Source organism: Sminthopsis crassicaudata, chromosome 5 (assembly GCF_048593235.1).
Source record: "Sminthopsis crassicaudata isolate SCR6 chromosome 5, ASM4859323v1, whole genome shotgun sequence".
Taxonomy (NCBI): Eukaryota; Metazoa; Chordata; class Mammalia; order Dasyuromorphia; family Dasyuridae; genus Sminthopsis; species Sminthopsis crassicaudata.
The window spans coordinates 128,518,057-128,538,666 of NC_133621.1; the positions used below are offsets into that span (position 1 = coordinate 128,518,057).

At 34.6% G+C, this 20,610-nt stretch overlaps 1 protein-coding gene across 4 annotated transcripts in view; it reads left to right on the forward strand.

The window, feature by feature from the left end:
• The window catches only part of CTTNBP2 (cortactin binding protein 2), a 176,604-nt gene that overhangs the window by 57,631 nt on the left and 98,363 nt on the right, over window positions 1–20,610 (forward strand). For all 4 annotated transcript variants that reach the window (XM_074268203.1, XM_074268206.1, XM_074268204.1 and 1 more), the window contains exon 3: window positions 13,054–13,275. In XM_074268203.1, the coding sequence (XP_074124304.1) occupies window positions 13,054–13,275 (222 nt within the window). The remainder of the gene's footprint in view (window positions 1–13,053; window positions 13,276–20,610) is intronic.

Below are 20,610 nucleotides of genomic sequence, written 5' to 3' on the forward strand. Positions count from 1 at the left end.
TGTTTTTCTTATCATTTTGTAACTTATTTGAGAAAATTTTTTGCATGTCTAATTAAGTCTTATGGTAAGATCCTCCTTATAGGTCTGATCTAGGATTTGTACAGAGTGCTATCTAGGCAGCGAAGTGGTACAGTGGATAGAGCAGTAGGCCTGAAATCAGGGAGACCTGTGTTCAAATTGACCTCTGATAATTATTAACTATGTGATTTGGGTCAGGTTCCTCCACTTCTGTTTGCTTTCGTTTCCTTCACTGCCAAATAACAGTATTAACAAAACCTACCTCTCAGATTGTGAGGATCAAATGAAGAAAATGTTTATAGAATTCTAAATGCAGTGCTTGGCATATCATAAACACTACATAAATGCTAACTGTTGTTATATTTTATTGTTATGAACAAATTGGAGCATATGGGAAATGAAATTGGATAGTACAGCCTTTTCAAGAATTTCTTTCTTCATACTTTAGACTTTTCAATTATAGCCCAGGACAATTTATTAAATATTTCAAAGCAAAATTGATTTTAAATCAGTCACCCTAGCTTGACCTTTTTATTCTTTGAGAAATCTGAGAGTAGAGTTCCCTTCTTCTTTGATCCTTATATTGAGAAAGCATATGACTATTTCATTCCATTTTATGTTCTTACATTCAAAGGAATCATTTAAATAAAAAATTATCAGTTTAAGAGAATTAATACCACCAATGTTTTTGTTCTTATTTCTTAAGAAGACAACCTTCCAAAAATGTCTTCACTTTTCCATTCCCCCCACTCCACCCTCATCTACCTTCATCCTATTTTACACACTCTGTCAAATTTATCAGAATGTGGAGGTCTAATCATGTCATTCTACTGTTCAAAAATCTTCAGTTCACTCCCCATCACAGGCTGAATGAGTTCATATTCCTTTTTGTGTGTGTGTGGGTGTATGAGGCAATTGGGGTTCAGTGACTTGCCCAGGGTCATACAGCTAGGAAGTGTTAAGTGTCTGAGATGAGATTTGAACTCAGGTCCTCCTGACTTCAGGGCCAGTGCTCCATCCACTGTGCCACTTAGCTACCCCAAAGTTCATATTCTTAACTTGACATTCAGAGCTCTCCACAATCTAACTGCCACCTACTTCTCCAATTTTGCCTTAAAATACCTCTTCCATTCTCAAAATATCTACAACTTCCTACTTCCATACTAACCAAATGCAACTATTTCCTGTTACTAAAGCATTCTTGTGAACTTTGTTCATATCATTCCTTATGACTGGAAAGCATCTCTATATCCCTTTTTTCATTTATTGACAACTATTCTTTAAGGCCTAGCTCAAATGATGCCTTTTTTATTAAACCTTCTTTGATCCCATCTATTCTAACTGATTTCATACTTTCCTAATTTTTCTCTTAGAAACAGCTATTCTAACTATTATTGAATTACTTATGCTCCATCCCTGACTCATACTGGTTGTGACATGCTGGCCATATCAATTAACTTGTCACTGCTCTAGGCATCGCTTTAAGACTACAAATGGCAGAAAAATATGTGAATCTGCAGTAGTATAGGAGCTTCTTGATTCTAAGAATGAAATGAAAATGGAGGCTTAGTCCCTATTCCAATTAATTTTGTATCTCTTCCTTTTATCTGAGTCATATCATAATTCATTGAGTATAGGGATTCTATTCTATTTATTTTTACATCGTTCCTTGACCCAACATATTGCACACAGTAGGCATTCATATATTTAATGAATGAATATGCAGTGAAATCAAAGTTTCATTCAAGAAACACTTGAAAAATAAAGAATCACACATTTAAAACTAGAGGCTGGTGTAAATTCTGTAATGCTTCTTCTGGTAAACTAAGAAAACTCAGGAATAGAAATTATGTTCTCAGATGAATGTATATGTGTGTGTGTGTGTGTGTTTGTAGTGTGTGTGTGTGTGTGTGCCTGATGTCAAAATCAAAATATTTAAAGGAAAATAAGTAATGAAACCAAAAATCATAATGGATCTCAGTGTAACCCTTTTAGACCTGAAGTAAGAGGCAAAAAATGGAAAGAAAATTTAGTGATAAATAATGGCAAATTTTAGAATTTTAGAAAAATAGCATTTTTAAAAATTAGATATGATGGATTTTGGATGGAAACAGAAAAGGAGCACACAGAATTCTCAACTATCCAAGTGACACCCTTGACAGAGATTCACCATGTTTGAGGGCATAAAAACTGTCAAACAAATATAAAAAGTCAGAATTATTAAATTCATCCTTTACTGACTGTAGTATAATAAAAATTACAATGAACAAGGACTCCTTGAAGATAGGATTAAATCATTTGGAAATGATTTAATACAAAAATTTTATTAAAGAAAATTAATAGAAACAATAGATAAAATAATAAAAAATGACAACAATATAAACTTTTGGCATGTAGTGAAGTTATTAGGCAAAGACATATCTAAATGCTTTCATTATTTAGAGAGAGAGAGAGAGAATGAAAACAAATCAATGAATTGGGTATACAACCAAAAAAACTATAAATAAACAGCAAATCAAAAACACCAAATTACAAATTCTGAAAATTAAAGAAGAGTTGCTAAAATTAAAAGAAAAAATGATTTTATAAATAAAAGTAGGAGCTTTTAAAAACAGCATGAATTTTAAAAGAGAGAAGAAAAATTGTATCATATTTGAGGGAGAGAAAAAGAATTCATAATTGAATAAGAAGTAAACAAAACTGTCAAACTATTTTGTTCAATTATATGTAAACAAAAATAATCATTTTAGTGATTTATGAATATTAACAGAAATATTAATAGAAATAGAAAACTCACTAAAAAAATAAAACAGACTATACATAAATTGCTAAGGAAACAAACACAGACAGGACCAGATGGATTTAAAAGCAAATTTTATTATTTAAAGAACAATTAACTCCAGTATTATATAGTTATTGCAATGATAGGAAAAATAAAGGATACTTCCAAACACTTTCAGTAATAAAAATACAAGTCACATAGCTTCTCAGAGGGCCTGGTTTTAAATCCTGCCCCTTTTACTTAATATCTGTGTGCTCTTTGACAAAATATTTAACATCTCTAGGCCCCAGTTTTCTCATCAGTAATATATGAGGACTAGATCATGTTTTCTTCTAACTATGATTCTGTGTAATATAACAACAAACATTTTAAGATTTGCAAAATCTTTTTTCATTTATTGTCTCATCAAATGAGAATACTGAATCTCAGATCAACTGACATTTCAAAATCATTCAGTGAGTTATTATGGCTTTTAGTCTCCTTTTCAGAGAAAATATACAATTTGCTGAATATTTTACAAGCATTCAATGTAGATGCCCAGTAGGATGAATTGGTCCACATTTCTGAGTGAAAATTGGATAATTAATCTCGGTAAAAGTTCCACTTTTTATCACCAGTGTCTGAGTATACTTCTTGATCTAGACTTTGTTTATTTCTGTTATACAAATTATTGCTTGCTGACTATTATTGCCTAGGGAGGAACAGGGAGTGACTTTAGGGGAGAGTGGAGCTTCCCACAGATAGAGGGGAGAATACCTTTTTTTTGGACATACCTTCCACTGCACCTCCCTTTGGGTGAGGGCCTACACATCAAAGAGGCTGTGGCCAAGCAAGTTAGCATTGGCACTCCCTTTTATTTCAAAATTCTGAATTCTAAAGCATACAAAGAATGTTTTGAAATATGTGGGAGGAAAAGGTAGATTTTTTTTCCCCCTTGGCAGTAGTAAAAATTAATGAAAAATATAAAGAAAATCCAGGAATTTTAAAATTCCCATCAATATTTTATTTAAAACTAATAAGCCATGCATTGAACTCTTCTCTCTTGAGTGATGTTAATCTCTCTTCTCATTGCCTCCCACTTTCTCCAACTTTTGCTCATCCTTTTCTTCCCTCCTAGGGAATCTTCATTCTTTTTGTTGTTGTTGCTTTTAATCATTGAATTGACAAGATGTAATCAAATAGATGCATTTCGATGTGTATATGTATCCACATGAGTAGTACATGTATCCTATGATAAGAAGATAAGATAGAAACAAAATGTTATTAAAGTTTATGGGAAAGAAAGATCACTCTTTCTTGGGGCTGGGATCATAGGGATTTATCAGAGACTTTTCTTGAAGTGAAATGACATTTAACTTGAATCCTTTAGGACAAGTAGGCTTTCAACAGGAAATATAGAGGAAAAACTTTCTAAGCTTAGAGAATAGGGCAGCTAAATGGTGCAGTAGCTAGAGCACTGGCCCTGGAGTCAGGAGAACCATCAATCCAGCCTTAGACACTTAATACACCCTGGGCAAGTCACTATCCTAATTGCCTGCAAAACAAAACAAAACCAAACTATCAAAAAATAAGCTTAGAGAATGACTTAAACAAAGACAAATAGGAGGCAAAGTAAGGAATATTAGTGTATATTGTGATTTTCTTGGTGTCAGGAGATTTAGGGGATCGGTTATTGGCCAAAATCTCAATGTCTTTGTTCATTAACCACTCTGTCTAATGAATTTGATAGGCTAAGCAGTATGGGCTTCGGACTTCAAGTTGGATTGTGTTCAAATTTGACTTCAGAAATTTACTGGCTGTGTTATGTTGTGAAAGTTACTTAATCTCTGCATGACTCAGTATCCTCAGCTAAATAATATTGTCTGGGACAGCTATGATCCCACTCAAATTAATACCAGAGACTCTCAAGGTAGAAAAGCCAAAAAAAAAAAAAAAAAAAGATTTATTGTTTTAGGGCACTAGCTAAAACCCCAGAAGAGTCCAGGCCATTCAGAAAGGCCAACCTGGCCAGGACAGATTCTCTCCAAGGGAGAGAAGCATGGGAAATCCCAGAAAGTGTTTTTTTCTTTTTCCTTCCTTCCTTCCCTCCCTCCCTTCCTTTCCTTCCCTCCCTTCCTTCCTTCTTTCCCTCCCTTCCTTCCTTCCCTCCTTCCTTCCTTCCCTTCCCTCCCTTCCTTCCTTCCCTTCCTTCCTTCCTTCCTTTCCTTCCCTTCCTTCCTTCTTTCCTTCCTTTCCCTTTCCTTCTTTCCTTCCTTTCCTTCCCTTCCCTTTCCTTCTTTCCCTTCCCTTCCTTCCCTTCCTTCCTTCCTTCCCTTCCTTCCTTCCTTCCCTTCCTTCCTTCCCTTCCTTCCTTCCCTTCCTTCCTTCCCTTCCTTCCTTCCCTTCCTTCCTTCCTTCCCTTCCTTCCTTCCTTCCTTCCTTCCCTTCCTTCCCTTCCTTCCTTCCTTCCCTTCCTTCCTTCCTTCCCTTCCTTCCTTCCTTCCCTTCCTTCCCTTCCTTCCTTCCTTCCCTTCCTTCCCTTCCTTCCTTCCTTCCCTTCCTTCCCTTCCTTCCTTCCTTCCCTTCCTTCCTTCCCTTCCTTCCTTCCTTTCCTTCCTTCCTTCCCTTCCTTCCTTCCCTTCCTTCCTTCCTTCCCTTCCTTCCTTCCCTTCCTTCCTTCCTTCCTTCCTTCCTTCCCTTCCTTCCTTCCTTCCTTCCCTTCCTTCCTTCCTTCCTTCCTTCCTTCCTTCCTTCCTTCCTTCCTTCCTTCCTTCCTTCCTTCCTTCCTTCCTTCCTTCCTTCCTTCCTACCTTCCTTCCTACCTTCTTTCCTTCCTACCTTCCCTTCCTTCCTTCCTTTCCTTCCTACCTTCCCTTCCTTCCTTCCTTTCCTTCCTTCCTTCCCTCCTTCCTTCCTTTCCTTCCTTCCTTCCTTCCTTCCTTCCTTCCTTCCTTCCTTCCTTCCTTCCTTCCTTCCTTCCTTCCTTCCTTCCTTCCTTCCTTCCTTCCTTCCTTCCTTCCTTCCTTCCTTCCTTCCTTCCTTCCTTCCTTCCTTCCCTTCCTTCCCTTCCTTCCCTTCCTTCCCTTCCTTCCCTTCCTTCCCTTCCTTCCCTTCCTTCCCTTCCTTCCCTTCCTTCCCTTCCTTCCTTCCTTCCTTCCTTCCTTCCTTCCTTCCTTCCTTCCTTCCCTCCTTCCCTTCCATCCTTCACTTCCTTCCTCCCTCCCTCCCTTCCTCTTTTTTCCTTTTCCTTTTCCTTTGTCTCACAGTATTTCTGTAAGCCTCAGGTTCATGCCCTTTGAAGGCTTTTAGTCATGTAAATTAGGCCTACTTAAAAATAATGATAGATTAACTCCTTAGCTAACTGAGAGATAGTGCCAAGCAATTTAATGATTAATCTCAAAAACCTCAGAATCTGCTAAAATGTTTTAGCAGTTCTATAACTTTAACTATTTCTGCAGACCTAAGTTGGTCAGTTCAAAGGCTACAGATATGTCAGGTTTCTTTTTTTTCCTTTTGATGTAGCAGTTAAAATCTTTCCCTATCTCAGAACTAGTCCTTTCTCTCCCTAGCTAAAAGCTATTTGCATATTAAATCCCAAATAGCCAGATATTTTCCTTTGTAATTCAGCTGACTGAGAGAAACCTAGAAGGCAAAAACTAGGTATGCTTTCTCAATCTTGCTCTCACTGTCTGTGCCCGCCTGCAAGCACACCCCTCCCCCCCCCCCCACACACAGACACATTGCTTTTCTAACTCAATGCCACAGCCATAGGAGCTGGCCAGCTGGGAAGGCAAACAAATTGTTCTGCAGAAAGCAACCACTAGGCTGCATAGTCATTCTAAAGGTTCCTTTGAATTTATGCCCAATAAGTATACTTTGGACAAAAGACATTTGCTCCTAGTGAAGCACCTGCCCAAATCATCTTCATTTTATTCTTCCCTGTAAATTTTGGTACTTCATCCCAGTTCTTCCTAAAGGGCTGTCTTCTGGGACACTAGATAGGTTTTTAGAGCCAGCTAACTTAGATTGTCTTCTTTGGTGGAAAACTCACCTGATCTAACCAAAGAGAAATTGGAGTACTTTTTTGGATTCTGTCCACTTAGCTTCCCAACATTAAAGTTAAATAGGAGTACTTTTACAGTCTCTGACCACTTAGAGTCTCTTTCCCCTCATCAGTTTCTTGTCTACCTGCATTGTACATAACTTACCTGACTGATTCTAAACTTTTCTCTGCTGGCCTATCTCTTGAGCCAGAATAATCCTCTATCTTTGCTAGTCATTTTTGTTTTCTCTGTGTGTCTTTCTTTGGGAACTTATCCAATGAAAGCAGGAGTTCCCAAGCCAAGTCTAAGGATCACCAGAGAACTCTCCAGAAAGTGCCTGCCCAAGGATTTGGTATGGGAGAGACACCTTGCAAACAGAAAATATCCTGAACAAGCCTTAAAAATTGTGTGGGACAGTTATGACCCCTAGCCAAATTAAAATCTGAGATTTCCAAGGCAGAAAAAAAAACAGACAAAAAAAGGATTTATTACTATCTAGAAAGAAAAGGCAACTTCCAACAGGCAAGGTGTCATCAGCAAAGGAGTGCAAAGCACAAACTGCAAAACACATAGACTCTAATGCAAAAGCCCTCCTCCCCTTTTCTGGTTCTTCTTCCCATGACTCCCATTTTGACCTGAAAATCTACCCCAGAGTCAAAGAATACTAGTCAATAACACAATCTTTACCATAAGTACTTAATTGCTAATGAAAAAGTGAAGAGGGTCAGAAGAGGAATGTAAGTTTATCTAAAATAATCGAACACCTGCAGCTTTTAGCTGTAGTTCAACTTGTTATTGCAGTCTCAAGTCACAATTAGGGCATAGGTTGAGATCATATTCTTATGAAAGGTCCTTCACTCAGTTCATCCCAATCAGTGTGAACAGTAGTAGCATCTATCTCATAGGGTTGTTGCAAGAATCAAATGAAATAATGTTTGTAAAATGCTTTTGTTAAACTTAAAGCACTACATAAATGGAAGTTATTGCTGTTGTCATTTTAATATTTGCTTCTATCTTTAACAGTTCTATTTTCCTACCTTTTACTTGCCATAAGTCAGACATTATTTAGAGAAATCACAAAGGTTTAGTTTTTAACATGTTTTATTAAAAGAGTTGAGGGAAAAAACCTCTGTATTTGTCTGATAAAATTAGGTCAAAACAATGTCAACAAAGGTGAAGTTACAAAGAAAATCAAATGTAAGCATCCAAGGGCATGAAGAAACCAAATGATTTCCCCCACTCCACCCCCTTTTTTTATTTGTAGCTCTATCAGTTGGACTCAATGAAGGGATTTCAGAAAAAACTTTTCAACTCACTAATAATTTCTGAAATATTAGTCATTATTTTTTATTTATAGGTTAAATACACAGGGACATAATCATTGTCTAAAATGCTATCATTTTATCATGGTAACTTTCCCTTTCATTTCCCAAAATAAATTAACATCAATTTTATGTTCATGTATTTTAAAGAAGTTTCATAATATGGATGAAATTATGTGTTAGCATATACCTTTGAATTTTTGCCTGAAGGGAGAATTACATAATAGAAAATTGACTGAATATAGTATGTTTTTTTAATTGTATTGTTTTAATAACAATAATTGCTTTTCCAACTTGTTCAAATAGTTTTATTAAACAAAAGCAATTTAAAAACCAAAGGTTGGAACTCTGCTTCTCTGCACTTCATATATGTGAATAATTTCTATGTACAGTATGTGAAATCTTAATAGGTCTTTAGGATATCATTAATTGTGATGAAAACCCCCTCTTTTAATGGCTAGAGACAGTTTGACAATCATAGAAGTTTGCTTTGAAGAACCTATTTTTATAATCATTAATAAAAACATAATGACTTGTTTTTCTTAATGAATAGTTCATCCTCAGAATTCTTCTGAATCAAGAAGTTATCTGTGATTTCATTTTTCTACTTCCTTAGAGAATATCTTCTTCATGTTCAAGATGATTACTTCTCAGCATTAATAACCCATTTAGTTTGAGACAAATGAACTCAAAAACATCAAACTATTTATTGATTATTTACTATGTGCCAGGCACTGTGCTAAGTGCTAGAGAAAGAATGAAGCAAACAAAACAATCTCTACCTTTAATAATCTTAAATGTTAATGGAAAAAAACAGCAGGTAAAGGGAAACTGACAATAAGGAGAAGAAGTGTGGAGAGTTGAGTCTTAAATGAGGAGAAGGGTATCTAGGATCATTTCTGAGGTTGTAGTCTGGAAAAGTGAGTCACCATTGAATGAGGTTTCTCCACAGTGATAATGCGCCTGGTATAAAAGAATGAAAAGTGTTCAGAGACTTGAGTTGAGACAATGGAATCATTGTCCCTATTAAAAATATCTTATATTTCAGGCAGAAGTCCTTTAAAAAAATTGAAAATTGAAATTGTTGAAAACACCTTATTTTATATTGAAGTATGCAATTTATCCAAGTTAGGTGGTTTGCGTAACATTTCAAAGTTTTAGACATTTATTTGACCCAGAATGATCTCAGAATCTTTTGACTAATGATTTGGAAAAGAAAAAAGGAAACAAACAAGATTTATGTAAAAACTTCTTCACTGTAATAAATTCCTTGTTCATATTTTATAAAGAAATCTACTTTAAAACACCAAGAGAGTATAGAGAGATGAAAGAAGACTTCAGCCAGAATCTTAGGAGACTTAGTTGGCAGGAAGAGGAGGATCCCAAGGAGAACACTGAGAAAGAGTGGTCAGACAGGTAAGAATAGAACTAAGAAAAGGTCAATGTTATGTAAGCCAGAGGAGGAAAGTGCATCCAGTAGGGATGGGGTGACTGGGTTGAAAGTTAAAGAGTAGTAAAATAAAAGGAAGACTAAGAAAAAAGATCTAGTAATTAAAAGATTATTCATAATCTAGTAGAGAGCAATTTCTTTTGAGTAATAGTATTAAAATTAGTGTTCAAGGGAATAAGAAATGGGAAATGATAAAGGATTTATTATAAATTATTGGATTCATTATGTGCCAGATTTTGCAAAATATTGGGAATACAAATATGAGCAAGTAAGATAGCCCTCTCCCTCAGAGAGCTTATATTTTAATGGTAGAAGGACAACACATTAAGAGGGTTATTGAAAGGAGAAGGACACTTATGTGGGAGGCGTAATGAAACTACAGGAATATCATGGAGGCCTGGTTTCTGGCAAAACCAGAAAGCTTTATCAGACAGTAATAATTAAAATATTATTTCTTTTACTCCCACCCTCATCATGTCAAGGGAAAGCCAAGAATGAAACAAGAATTTCTTTGGGATGGAAATGAAAGCAAAGAGGAGAGATATCCAAGTAAATTTTTGGCTTTCAAAAGGAAAAGAGATGCAGGATGATTGCTTAAAGAAACAGTAATATCAAATAAAAGCATTTAAAAGAAGGGGGAGAACTGGGTGCTTTTGGAAATCAACACATTGAGGGGCGGGGTGGTGGTGGTGAGGAGAGATTCTACATGAGAGAAATGATAATGGAGAAAAGATGAAGGGAAAGTTTGGAGACCAAGAGCACAATGAAGGGATTACCCTTGGCTAAAAGAAAGTAACTCCTAGCCTCTTCATCAGAATTTTTTAATCCAATTTTTTTTTCCAATTGCAACTATAGCATTCTCTCTATTGTACTTGTTGTTGTTTAGAATTTTTTCATTCATGATCCCATTTGCATTTTCTTGGCAAAGAAATTTTTCATTTCCTTTTGCTCATTTTTGGAAAGGAAAAATGAGGCAAACAGGTAGTACCAAGACCAGATTTGAAATCAGGAAGAAAGGTCTTCTGTTTTCCATTATAAGTTGATAGTGATATTAGCAGTATAATATTGGGAATATCATTATAGTTGATACTTTTCATAGTTTTTCAATAATATATATACAATACATATATATATGTATATATATACATATATATATTGTATATAATATATTGCATATATATTGTATATATATATATACAATATATATACAATAGGCATTAGGTTATTTCATAGAAATAAAAAAGGAGTGCAATAATAATTACTTCACCTAATTACTTACTTTCTCAGTGTAAGTGAATAAAATCATTAATTCTTCAGTGGAATGTATGTGAGTTCATGAGTTGTGATTCAGTATGTGTGTGTCTGCTTTTTACATGGGAGTAATATTTTTTAATCTATGAATTCATCAATTGTTGAATATTACACTTTTCTAATTATGTTGTGAACTCTGAAACATAAAATAATCTGCTTTACTTATGTTATTATGGCACATTAGAAAATATGATTGATTGTCAGTAGACATCTATGGTAATAGACTAAAGTTAGATCATTTAAGATTGCTTCTGTTTGTGACTCAGATTGCTTCATCCTTTAAAAGTCAGCAGAATTTGCTATAAAATGTATAGCAAAATTTTGCTATACAGTTAATAATAGCTTATAAAAAGGGTATTAAATTTTCCTTTGTTATATAGAATGTGAAAGTGGGTAATTATTGTCTTTCTGACCTGGATTTAAAAAATGAAAGTATAATTTATTCAATACAAATGCTAATAAAATACCTAATATATTTTCATAACACCTATTATTTAACTTTTTGAATAGCAAAAAAACTTGGAAATTTTGTTTGATTTTGGGTTGGAGTAGTTTTTCTATTAGAGATGACAATATAACATTTTCATTTTTATATGCAGAATTGAATTTACTTCTATATTTAGATCCTATGAGTATGAATAATGAATCCCATGGAGTAATCTTGTTTTTTTAATTCAAGATACATATTTCCATTGGGCTGGAACCAGTTACCCTATTGTATAATTATAACTTCAAATAGTCCTTTCTAGGATTAATAATTTACTCTAAATTTATGTATCTATTCAAGAATTACTTGGACCAGGGAAACCTTGATTATATTTAATTATATTCCTACCACTATCAGCTAATCTCTTGTTTCAATCCTGTGCCACTCTTTATGATTCTTTTGTTTTTTTGCTTGCTGTTTGTTTTTGAGGCAGAGATGCTGGAATGGTTTGCCATTTCTTTCTCCAGCTCATTTTATAGATAAGGAAACCAGGCAAACAGGGTTAAGTTACTTTCTCAGGTCACACAGCTAGTAAGTAAGCTAAGGCCAGATTTGAACTTAGAAAAATGAGTCTTCCTGATTCCAGTTCTGGTACCACCACTTAGCTGCTAATGTCTAATTTACATGTGATGCAGTAACTATTCTGGATTAACTAGAGAAGATTGCATTTGGTGATTTGAGTGGGCATGAAATGGGCTTTGACACTGATGGCTTGTCATCTTTCAAGTCAAATGGAGTGTGTTCTTTCTTTTAATTTAGAGAACTTTTTCTCAGAATCTTGACATTCTTGGAAGTACTGAACTAGTGAATATGAATAATGTTCTTTCTAAACTATATTTTTTTAAAAAGCTTTTTTTTCCTTAATTAAAAAAAATGAAAATGCTTGGAATTCCAGTCTGGATTTATTTCCTGCCATTGATGTACACAATTTGTTTTGAGCTTTAAAGTACGATCAAATAATTTTATATCTCTGTGTAATAAGTATGCACCTCATTTTTCTTTGCTCTTAATGTGTTTTTGTTTTTACTTTTCTATTAATTTCAAAGAAACAATTGCTTTAAAAAGTCCTTTACAAAGTCCAATGTTTTAAATTGATATTTTTGATTAATTAAAAGGGAAATAGCTATTTTTGCCTTTCTTTGTGCCTTTTACACTTCTATAAAGTGCCTGGCCCATAGCAAGCATTTAGTAAATGCTTATAATCAATAGTCCTAATTGAACCACAATGTCCTCTTCAAAGAGTACTATAAGACTATGAAAAGTCAAGGCAAAAATAAGCCACTTAAATAATGATTTTTTTTTTCCTTAAGTAAGTAAAACTCAAGGACAGAATAAGTGAGATAATACTTCCAGATCCTAAACACCTAACATTACATGTTTCTTAGTTTCCTTCTGGGGTAATCTGGAACTAATGATCTTAAGAGCTAAGGAAGGGATCCTCTGAATTTGTATCTTTGAGTTGCCTTATTTTCCAGAAACACTGGACCCAGAGCAAGTAGGAGACCATGAATGTGTCAAAGACAAAAACCACTGACGTTACTAACAGCATTCATTTGGAATAGCATTTGAAGATGGGAGAGAAAAACCACCAGACATCTGCTTGTTAATAATGTTTAACAGAAAACAAGTAATTTATTTAATTGATCCTATTTTTCTTTCAGGCACGAAGGAAGGAGGTGTTTGTTCAGGAACGATATGGAAGGTTTAACCTAAATGACCCATTCCTGGCTCTGCAGAGGGACTATGAAGCAGGTGTCGGGGATGCAGAGAAGCCAGTTTGTACCAACCCCCTGTCCATTTTGGATGCTGTCATGGCTCATTGCAGGAAAATGCAGGCGAGAATGTCCACACAGCTGGCTGCTGCTGAAAACAGACAAAAGAAGGTACTTTAAGTGCTAAGTTACTCTTTTTAAAATTTTCATTTTCATTCCCCCCCTATTTCTTAGTCGAAATACTCACTTCCAACTGCTAGTTCTTTTGTGTTCATGCAGGTGAGTGTCTTTCCAGGTCTGCTCTAGTAAACCCAAAGTGGTAGAGATAAAACTCCAAATGTTACCACTCCTGAAAGGTAACAGATGGCAGTATTGTGTGTCTGGGCAGTGAGAATAAGAATTGATTAAATAAAAGTGAAGTCTCTCATACCATCATTTATATAGTTCAGATGTAGCATTAGTATCAAGATAGAGAAACCTTTGAGTGATATGCTTTGTTTTCAAAAATCAATTCTTAAGTAATTTCTTTCTGCTCTAACATATGTTAGAAATTACTTTCATATAATCGTCTTTTGATTTATTTTCATAAATGTCATTTACTGACAAAATCCATATCTCAATGTTTCTAGAGGATTTCTCAATTTATTTTTAAATTAACACTTACAAAATGCATTTATAAACTATAATAATATTGGAATAGAAGAAACTTTGATTTAAAAACTACAATATACAAAGCTTTCATGTGGATATGGAAGAATTGACCCTTATCTTCTGAAATACTGCTGCTATTCTGTCATTTAAATGCAACTTCCTACCTTGGTTGTATTTATTCATGTAGAAAGGAATATATAATAGGCCAGAGTCAATTCCGCTTTGTGCCCAAATACTCCAATAATACTAAAATATGATACAGCTGCTAATAGTTTTTCTTGTTAACTGACAAATGCTGGCAGCCAAGGACTCAAAGTTTCTTTAGGATTATTCATTAGGATCACTTTTAGGTCCCTCCTGGTCTATTCCCTGAGGTAACTAAAACTGAAAGCAAGCAGTATGTATTTTTAGATGAATGGTAAGAGTGAAATAGAAATCCTGGAGACATTTTTGCAAATTCAAATTTCATGAAATGCCTTTTTTATACAGAAATTATATAACTGCTGAAGTAGTTATATTTTGAGTTGCAGTTCTATTTCTTACTACTTTCTTTGCTTTGCCTTTCTGATTTAAATAACTTATCTTCACAGTAACTAGCTAGGCCCCTGGACTCACTACCCACCTTCTATCCTAGTTTTTAATCTTATATCCTTCCCACCCCCACTCCCCACCCATTTGCTACTTCTATTCCTGTCCCTGCTGTGTTATGGGACAAATCCAAGAAACATGCTTTTACATTGTGTTATGTGGCTGACTGAATGATTACTCATATGAATTACAATATATGAATGAATGAATAAAAAGCAATTATTAAGTACCTACAATATACCAAACACTGTGCTAGGTATTGTAGGTGGTATATAAATACAAAAATGAAGCAAACTCTTCCATTATAACATGTATATTTTAATAAGAGAAGAGAATACATATAAGGGAAGGGTAATAGAAAAAGGAGTCTAATCTAGGGAGTTATGTGAATGGTAAGTAAAGACATAAAGTAGTCAGTGATGGTATTTATTCTATTACCATTCAAATAAAAAAGTGGAAAAAGGAACACTTTTGGAAGTTATGTGTGAATAGCAGAGAGGATGACAGGTTGGGTGGGTGGAATGTGAAGAATGGTCTTAGGTAAGCTGGATAAAGTGGGTAGGATGAGTTCATACTCCTTCAGGACTTTGTGGCCCCAGTGAAAAGCACCAACACTAAGTGGATTGTCTGAAACAAGGAGTAGTACTAGGGGAATGGTCTAGAAGTCTGATCTTAAGGGTCACTGATTTAGATGGGAGAGAAAAGGGTACAAGTTGCAACAGATGTCATGGTATCTGAAGTGGGTTATTGTTTGGGATCTGATAAGCATTTCCTTTGTTCTTATCACTCTCTGCTACTTATCCCATTCCAATAAGATGAAGATTTATTTGATTTACAAGATCCAGAGGATAGGTTTGGGGTCTTCTTCCATCTCTATTTCTCCAGCTCCTATATGTCATGCACATGTTTAATATTTGTTGAACTGAATGAATACTCATGAAACATCTCTAATATATACATTGATTTGAACTACTACCATTTCTGCATCATTGATTCTCTAGTCTGCAGTTCACCCTAACTGCTTTATAATTGCTTTTAAACTCATTTCCTTCACAGCTGGTAACTAATTCTTGGAAAAAATGGAGACCATGAGACATAAATTCCTCTGCCTTTAAGTCTCTGAATTCTCATCTTCTTCCTTTCCCCACCCCCATCTTATTATATCAACTGGTCTTATTTCCCAAGAGCTTCAGGTCAGAATATTTCTTTCATTACCTTCATGGGAATAGTCAGTAGCTACACACTAAAAATGTATTTTCTGCCACCTGAGGGAAACCATGCCCTACTTTATCTTTATCTTCCCTGACCTTATATCTTACATTGTTTTTCAGACTTATTCCTTTAAGAATATCTCCAATTTTGAATGTCTCTTCTTTCTCCTTGCCCTCTATCCCAACTATTTATGGCATCTTTTCATTCCATTTCCTCCTTCCCATCTTTCTTTGAAATTTTAAGAAGATTCTAAAGCTCACCTAGCAGGAAAAGATACCAGACACTGAGATTGTTTCTCGAACTAAATTGCCAAGCAATCCAGTTCTACTGCAGAGAACACAACTCTGTCAAGCTGGCAACACTGTTCAAATGCCAAATGTACTTTTACCAAAAAAATATTTAATGGAGAACTCACACAGGGCAAGAACTCACAAGGTAACCAGAAAAAAGTGATACAAGGACACTTTCAAGGTATCTCTTAAGAACTTTAGCATTAATTTTTGACATTGGAGACACTGACACAGGAACTCCCAGCATATTGTACTTTTAAGTCTATCAGTGAAGGTGTTATGCTCTATGAGCAAAGGAGAATGGAATTAACCCAAAGGAAATAAGAAATATGCAAAATTATGCATTCTTCAAATGCTTCATATGGACTATTTGTGTCCAATCTATGGCAGAGCATTCTGAGCTCAGGTTGATCTGATTAGCCACAGTGGGACCCCCCTGTAACTCAATTCTAACACAGTGATGTCATTTTGGTCCTCTTTGAAAACAAAGGACAACAAGCATTTAATCACTACTGGACAAATGCATTGAATTACCTGATTTCCACAAGGTCTGTCATTCCATTTCTTCTTTAAAACCCTTTATGTCTTGATTTCAAATATGCTCATTTGTCCTTCATTTGTTGTTTTTTTTTTCCTCTAAAGATTAACTTTGAGTCTCTGTGATTTAGTTTTGAATTCTTTTTTCTCCTGATATTCTTCTGGTGGTGGTTCATCTGCTTGCATAATTTTAACTAACTCCCTAAGCTTATTGCTTCAGCTGTTGCTTTCTAGTCTTAAGTTATTGTCATCATTTTTTTCCCTTTCACTCCTTCTTCATCAGCTCTTCCATTTTCAATTTCTGGCATTTTTCTTCTATGATACTCCAATAAAGTCCTGCTCCAGTGTTCAATCACAACAAGGAGAATAACCCTGGCCTCTTAAAAATGATGTCAACAGGATATTAATTAGGAAATGGGTATGTTAGTGATAGATGATCTGGTGGGCATTAATAACCATATTTGCTAGATTCAGAGAGGCCTATTTCCTTGTTTTGTCCCTAGAAGTTCATAAAGAAGTTCATTATTTTAAAATACAGAAGGTAAAAGGAATACCTATACTGATAAAGTTATGGATTTTTAAAGTGTATAAGGATTTAGGGTATCTCTTTTTTTTTCCTTTTCTAGATTTTTACCAATCTGTACCCAAATTTGGTTCTCATTTACTCTTTTCCTCTTCTCTGCATTGTTGCTATGTTAGTAGCAATTTCAATTAATTAATTATTTTTTTACTAGATGTAAGGTTTTGCTAATGCAGAGATCTTACAGTAAGGAGTTTGCCTCTGCAAGGGCAGAACTTCACCTTTCTGAAACTTAAAAGTATTTAAGAGAGTTTTTAGGGATACTAAGAGACTGGTTGACTTGCCCAGGGGTCACCCAATGTGGGATGGGTCAGAGGCAGGACTAGAACATGGACAGAGGTTGGCTCTATTTTCACCACAATTTCACCTCCTCACTGACATTTATGTGGCTAACTAAGCTTGCAACTTAATAATACACAGAATCATATAAGCATCATACCCTCCCTGTGATGTAGATTCTTTAGGTGCTATTATAACCATTTTATAGGTGAGTAAATTGAAATAGGAAACCAAATTTGGAATCACAAAGATGAATCTTTCTAACTCCAGGTCTATCATTCTATCCACTGTACACCTAGCTATCATCTAGCTCTCGGTTACCTTTCCAACAAGGTAAAATGCCTCTATGAGTAATAGTGAGATCTACTGCCTTATCCCATATTTAAGGAAATGAAAAAAATCTTTCATCCCCAAACTATTTTCTTACATTGTACAATTATCAATCAAATGTATATAAGTTTACTAAAAGTTTTTGGTACCCTCATAATTGTCTGGCTCTTTTATTTCTATTTCTTTATTTCTATTTCATTCTTCTGACTACCTGCTTTCTTGATTAATTAAGTAATCCAGTCCATCTTCTCCTTTCAAGCAAATATTGTTATAATGGTCATTTTATAGATGAATAGAAATTAAATGCCTTGCCCAGAATTCCTCAGATAAAAGCAGTAGATTGTCACTAAAATCCAACTGTTCTATGTCTGCCATGCTACACTGCCAAACATGGCCTCCCTCCCACTAGTTGTCTACAAAAATAGCACCAGTGCAATACTGTTCTTCTCTTCTCTTCACTAATTTTCTTCTTAATCTCACTATTCTAGAAAGAAATCTCTAGTCCTCTTATGTACTTGTACATTTTGGGCTGAAATTATTAATATGTGAATATTGTTATAAAAATTTTAGATGTTTGATGTCTCATTCTTATGCAAGGTTAAGTTCCTTCAAGTACAAGAACCAAGTATCGAAGTTCCTTCATCACTTTTAAAGAGTCTGATATAATACTTGATGCATAGCCAACATTCAGTCAAGGTTGTCATTGATGTGTTGTAAAAGTTTAGAATTATTATATTACATATATTAGCACATAGTTTCCTGGTAAGATTCGCTTGCTACTGTGATGAGTAGTCTTTTTAGCCCACTGAAATTAAGTTTTTGGTTGGCAATTGTCTGACAGTCCCCTGTGCTTTGCTCTAATTCCTAGGTAAATATTCTAAGATCAGTGATCTGCAGTGTAACTTCATTGGAAGAGAGAGTGAATTTAGTGTAGCAACACACACACACACACACACACACACACACACACACACACACACAAGGGAAATACTTTGTTTAAAATTTTAATAGTAAGATCATCAATGAAAGGAAAAGGATACTTCAAGGAAATCTGAAAGGAGAAAGATTGCTGAGTTACATTTGAGCCTCGTTAAAGCTTTAATCTTATGCTTTTTTCTTTCTTCTCTCCCTCCTTTCCTTTCTCCTTTCCTGCCTTCCCCTTCCATCCCCTCTCTCTTTTCCTTCCTGTCCTCTCCTCTTTTTTTCCTTCCCTTCCCTTCTCTCTCTTCTTCTCACCTCTCCTTTTAACTTTAACAAAAACTTTTTCTTTTCTCCATCTGCTTGAGTTTTTGGACATGGTCTTCTTTGGGGCCTATAAACTTATTACATATATAAACTATGTATTGTTTTGGTCTTTCTGTTTAGTTAAGTCCTATATGACTCTTCATGTTCCCTTTCTGTAGCAGAGATTCTGGAGTGGTTTGTCTTTTCAAGCTCATTTTATATATGAGGAACTGAAGCAAACTGGGTTAAGACTTGCTCTGGATCACACAGCTAGTAGTTTGAGATCAGATTTGAATTAATAAAGATGAGTCTTCCTGATTCCAAGCCCAAAACTTTATTTACTGTGCTATCTAGCTGCCCTTTAATTATTTTACAACCTAAGAAAACAGGTTTTGGCATTCCAATAGGCTGCTGAATTATTTATTGACTTTATGAGAAAAAACAATCTTCATTAATACTGAAACAGTTTACATTTTGTAAAGTGCTTTACCTATATTATTTAATTTTATTTCTCAGAATAACCCTATGGAATAGATAATTAGATTATCTACACTTTACAAATGAGAAAAAACTGAGGTTTAGAGTTTAAGATATATGCTGTGGGTTATATAGCTGGTAAATGAATGAGGCAGGATTTGTACTTGGGTCTTTTTAACTGAGTTTAGTATAATATTTATTATGCCACCCAACTGCTCAGTAATGTAATAAGGTCAATCTATTCCTAGATGTTAAATATAAAATATTCTCATTAAAGTTCTACTGCCGATCATTGACCTTAGAATATCTATTTAGGAATTAGAGCAAAGCATCAGGGACTGTCAAACAACTGTCAATCAAAAACTTATTTTAAATGGACTGAAAAGGCTACAAACTATAATAGTGACAGAATTTTACAAGGAATCAATATAGTAATGTAATATATTAATATTCTAATATAATACATGCAACATAATAATTCCAAACTTTCCCAACCCAAGAAGCTAAATGTGCTTCCTTTAATTTTTTAGAAATTATTAAACTGTTATACTATGATGCTTCCTCATGACAGTTTGGCAAATGTAATGGATAGAGCATTGGCCCTGAAGTCAGGGAAATCCGATTTCAAATGTGGTCTTAGGCATTTATCAGCTGTATATTTCCCATAAGTCACTTAACCTTTGAATGCTTCAGTTACCTTATCTGTAAATTGAGGATCATAGTAGTACCTGCCTCCCAGGAAATAATTCTTCTATTTTTCCTTTTCAGAGGATTTTAACATCTCATCTTTAACATCTAAGAAAAGATTGATTTGACCACTACACTGAATATTAAGGACTTTGATTCAGTTAGCTTCTATTGTCATGTTTGTATATATACAAAAACATTTAGAAATATATTTAAAAGAAAGCACGAAGTATTGTTTAGTTTAGGACTGAGTAAAGATAAGAAAGGGGACACTTCTGCCATAAGAAGGATCCTAGGAACTTTAAAAAAAAAACATGTAATGCAATGATATCATGAAATTCTATCCAATGAAATTTGGTAGATTCATACAAATTTTACTCTAGTCTTCAAAACCTCTACAAAACCTTGTAAGAAATCACTAAAGTCTCCAGAGTTTTTTTGTTTTTGTTTTTTTAAACAACCCACAAACCACATTGACAAGATCCAGTGCATTTCAGCTGATGTCATTGAAATTTATTTTGTATTTCTTGGATTTAGTGCATTTCAATTATGTTCTTAAAACTTTTAAAATATACTGTTTTATAATAATTTATTTTTACTGACTTTTTAAGTTGTACAAAGCACTGTGCAGGATGCAAGGATCCAAAAATG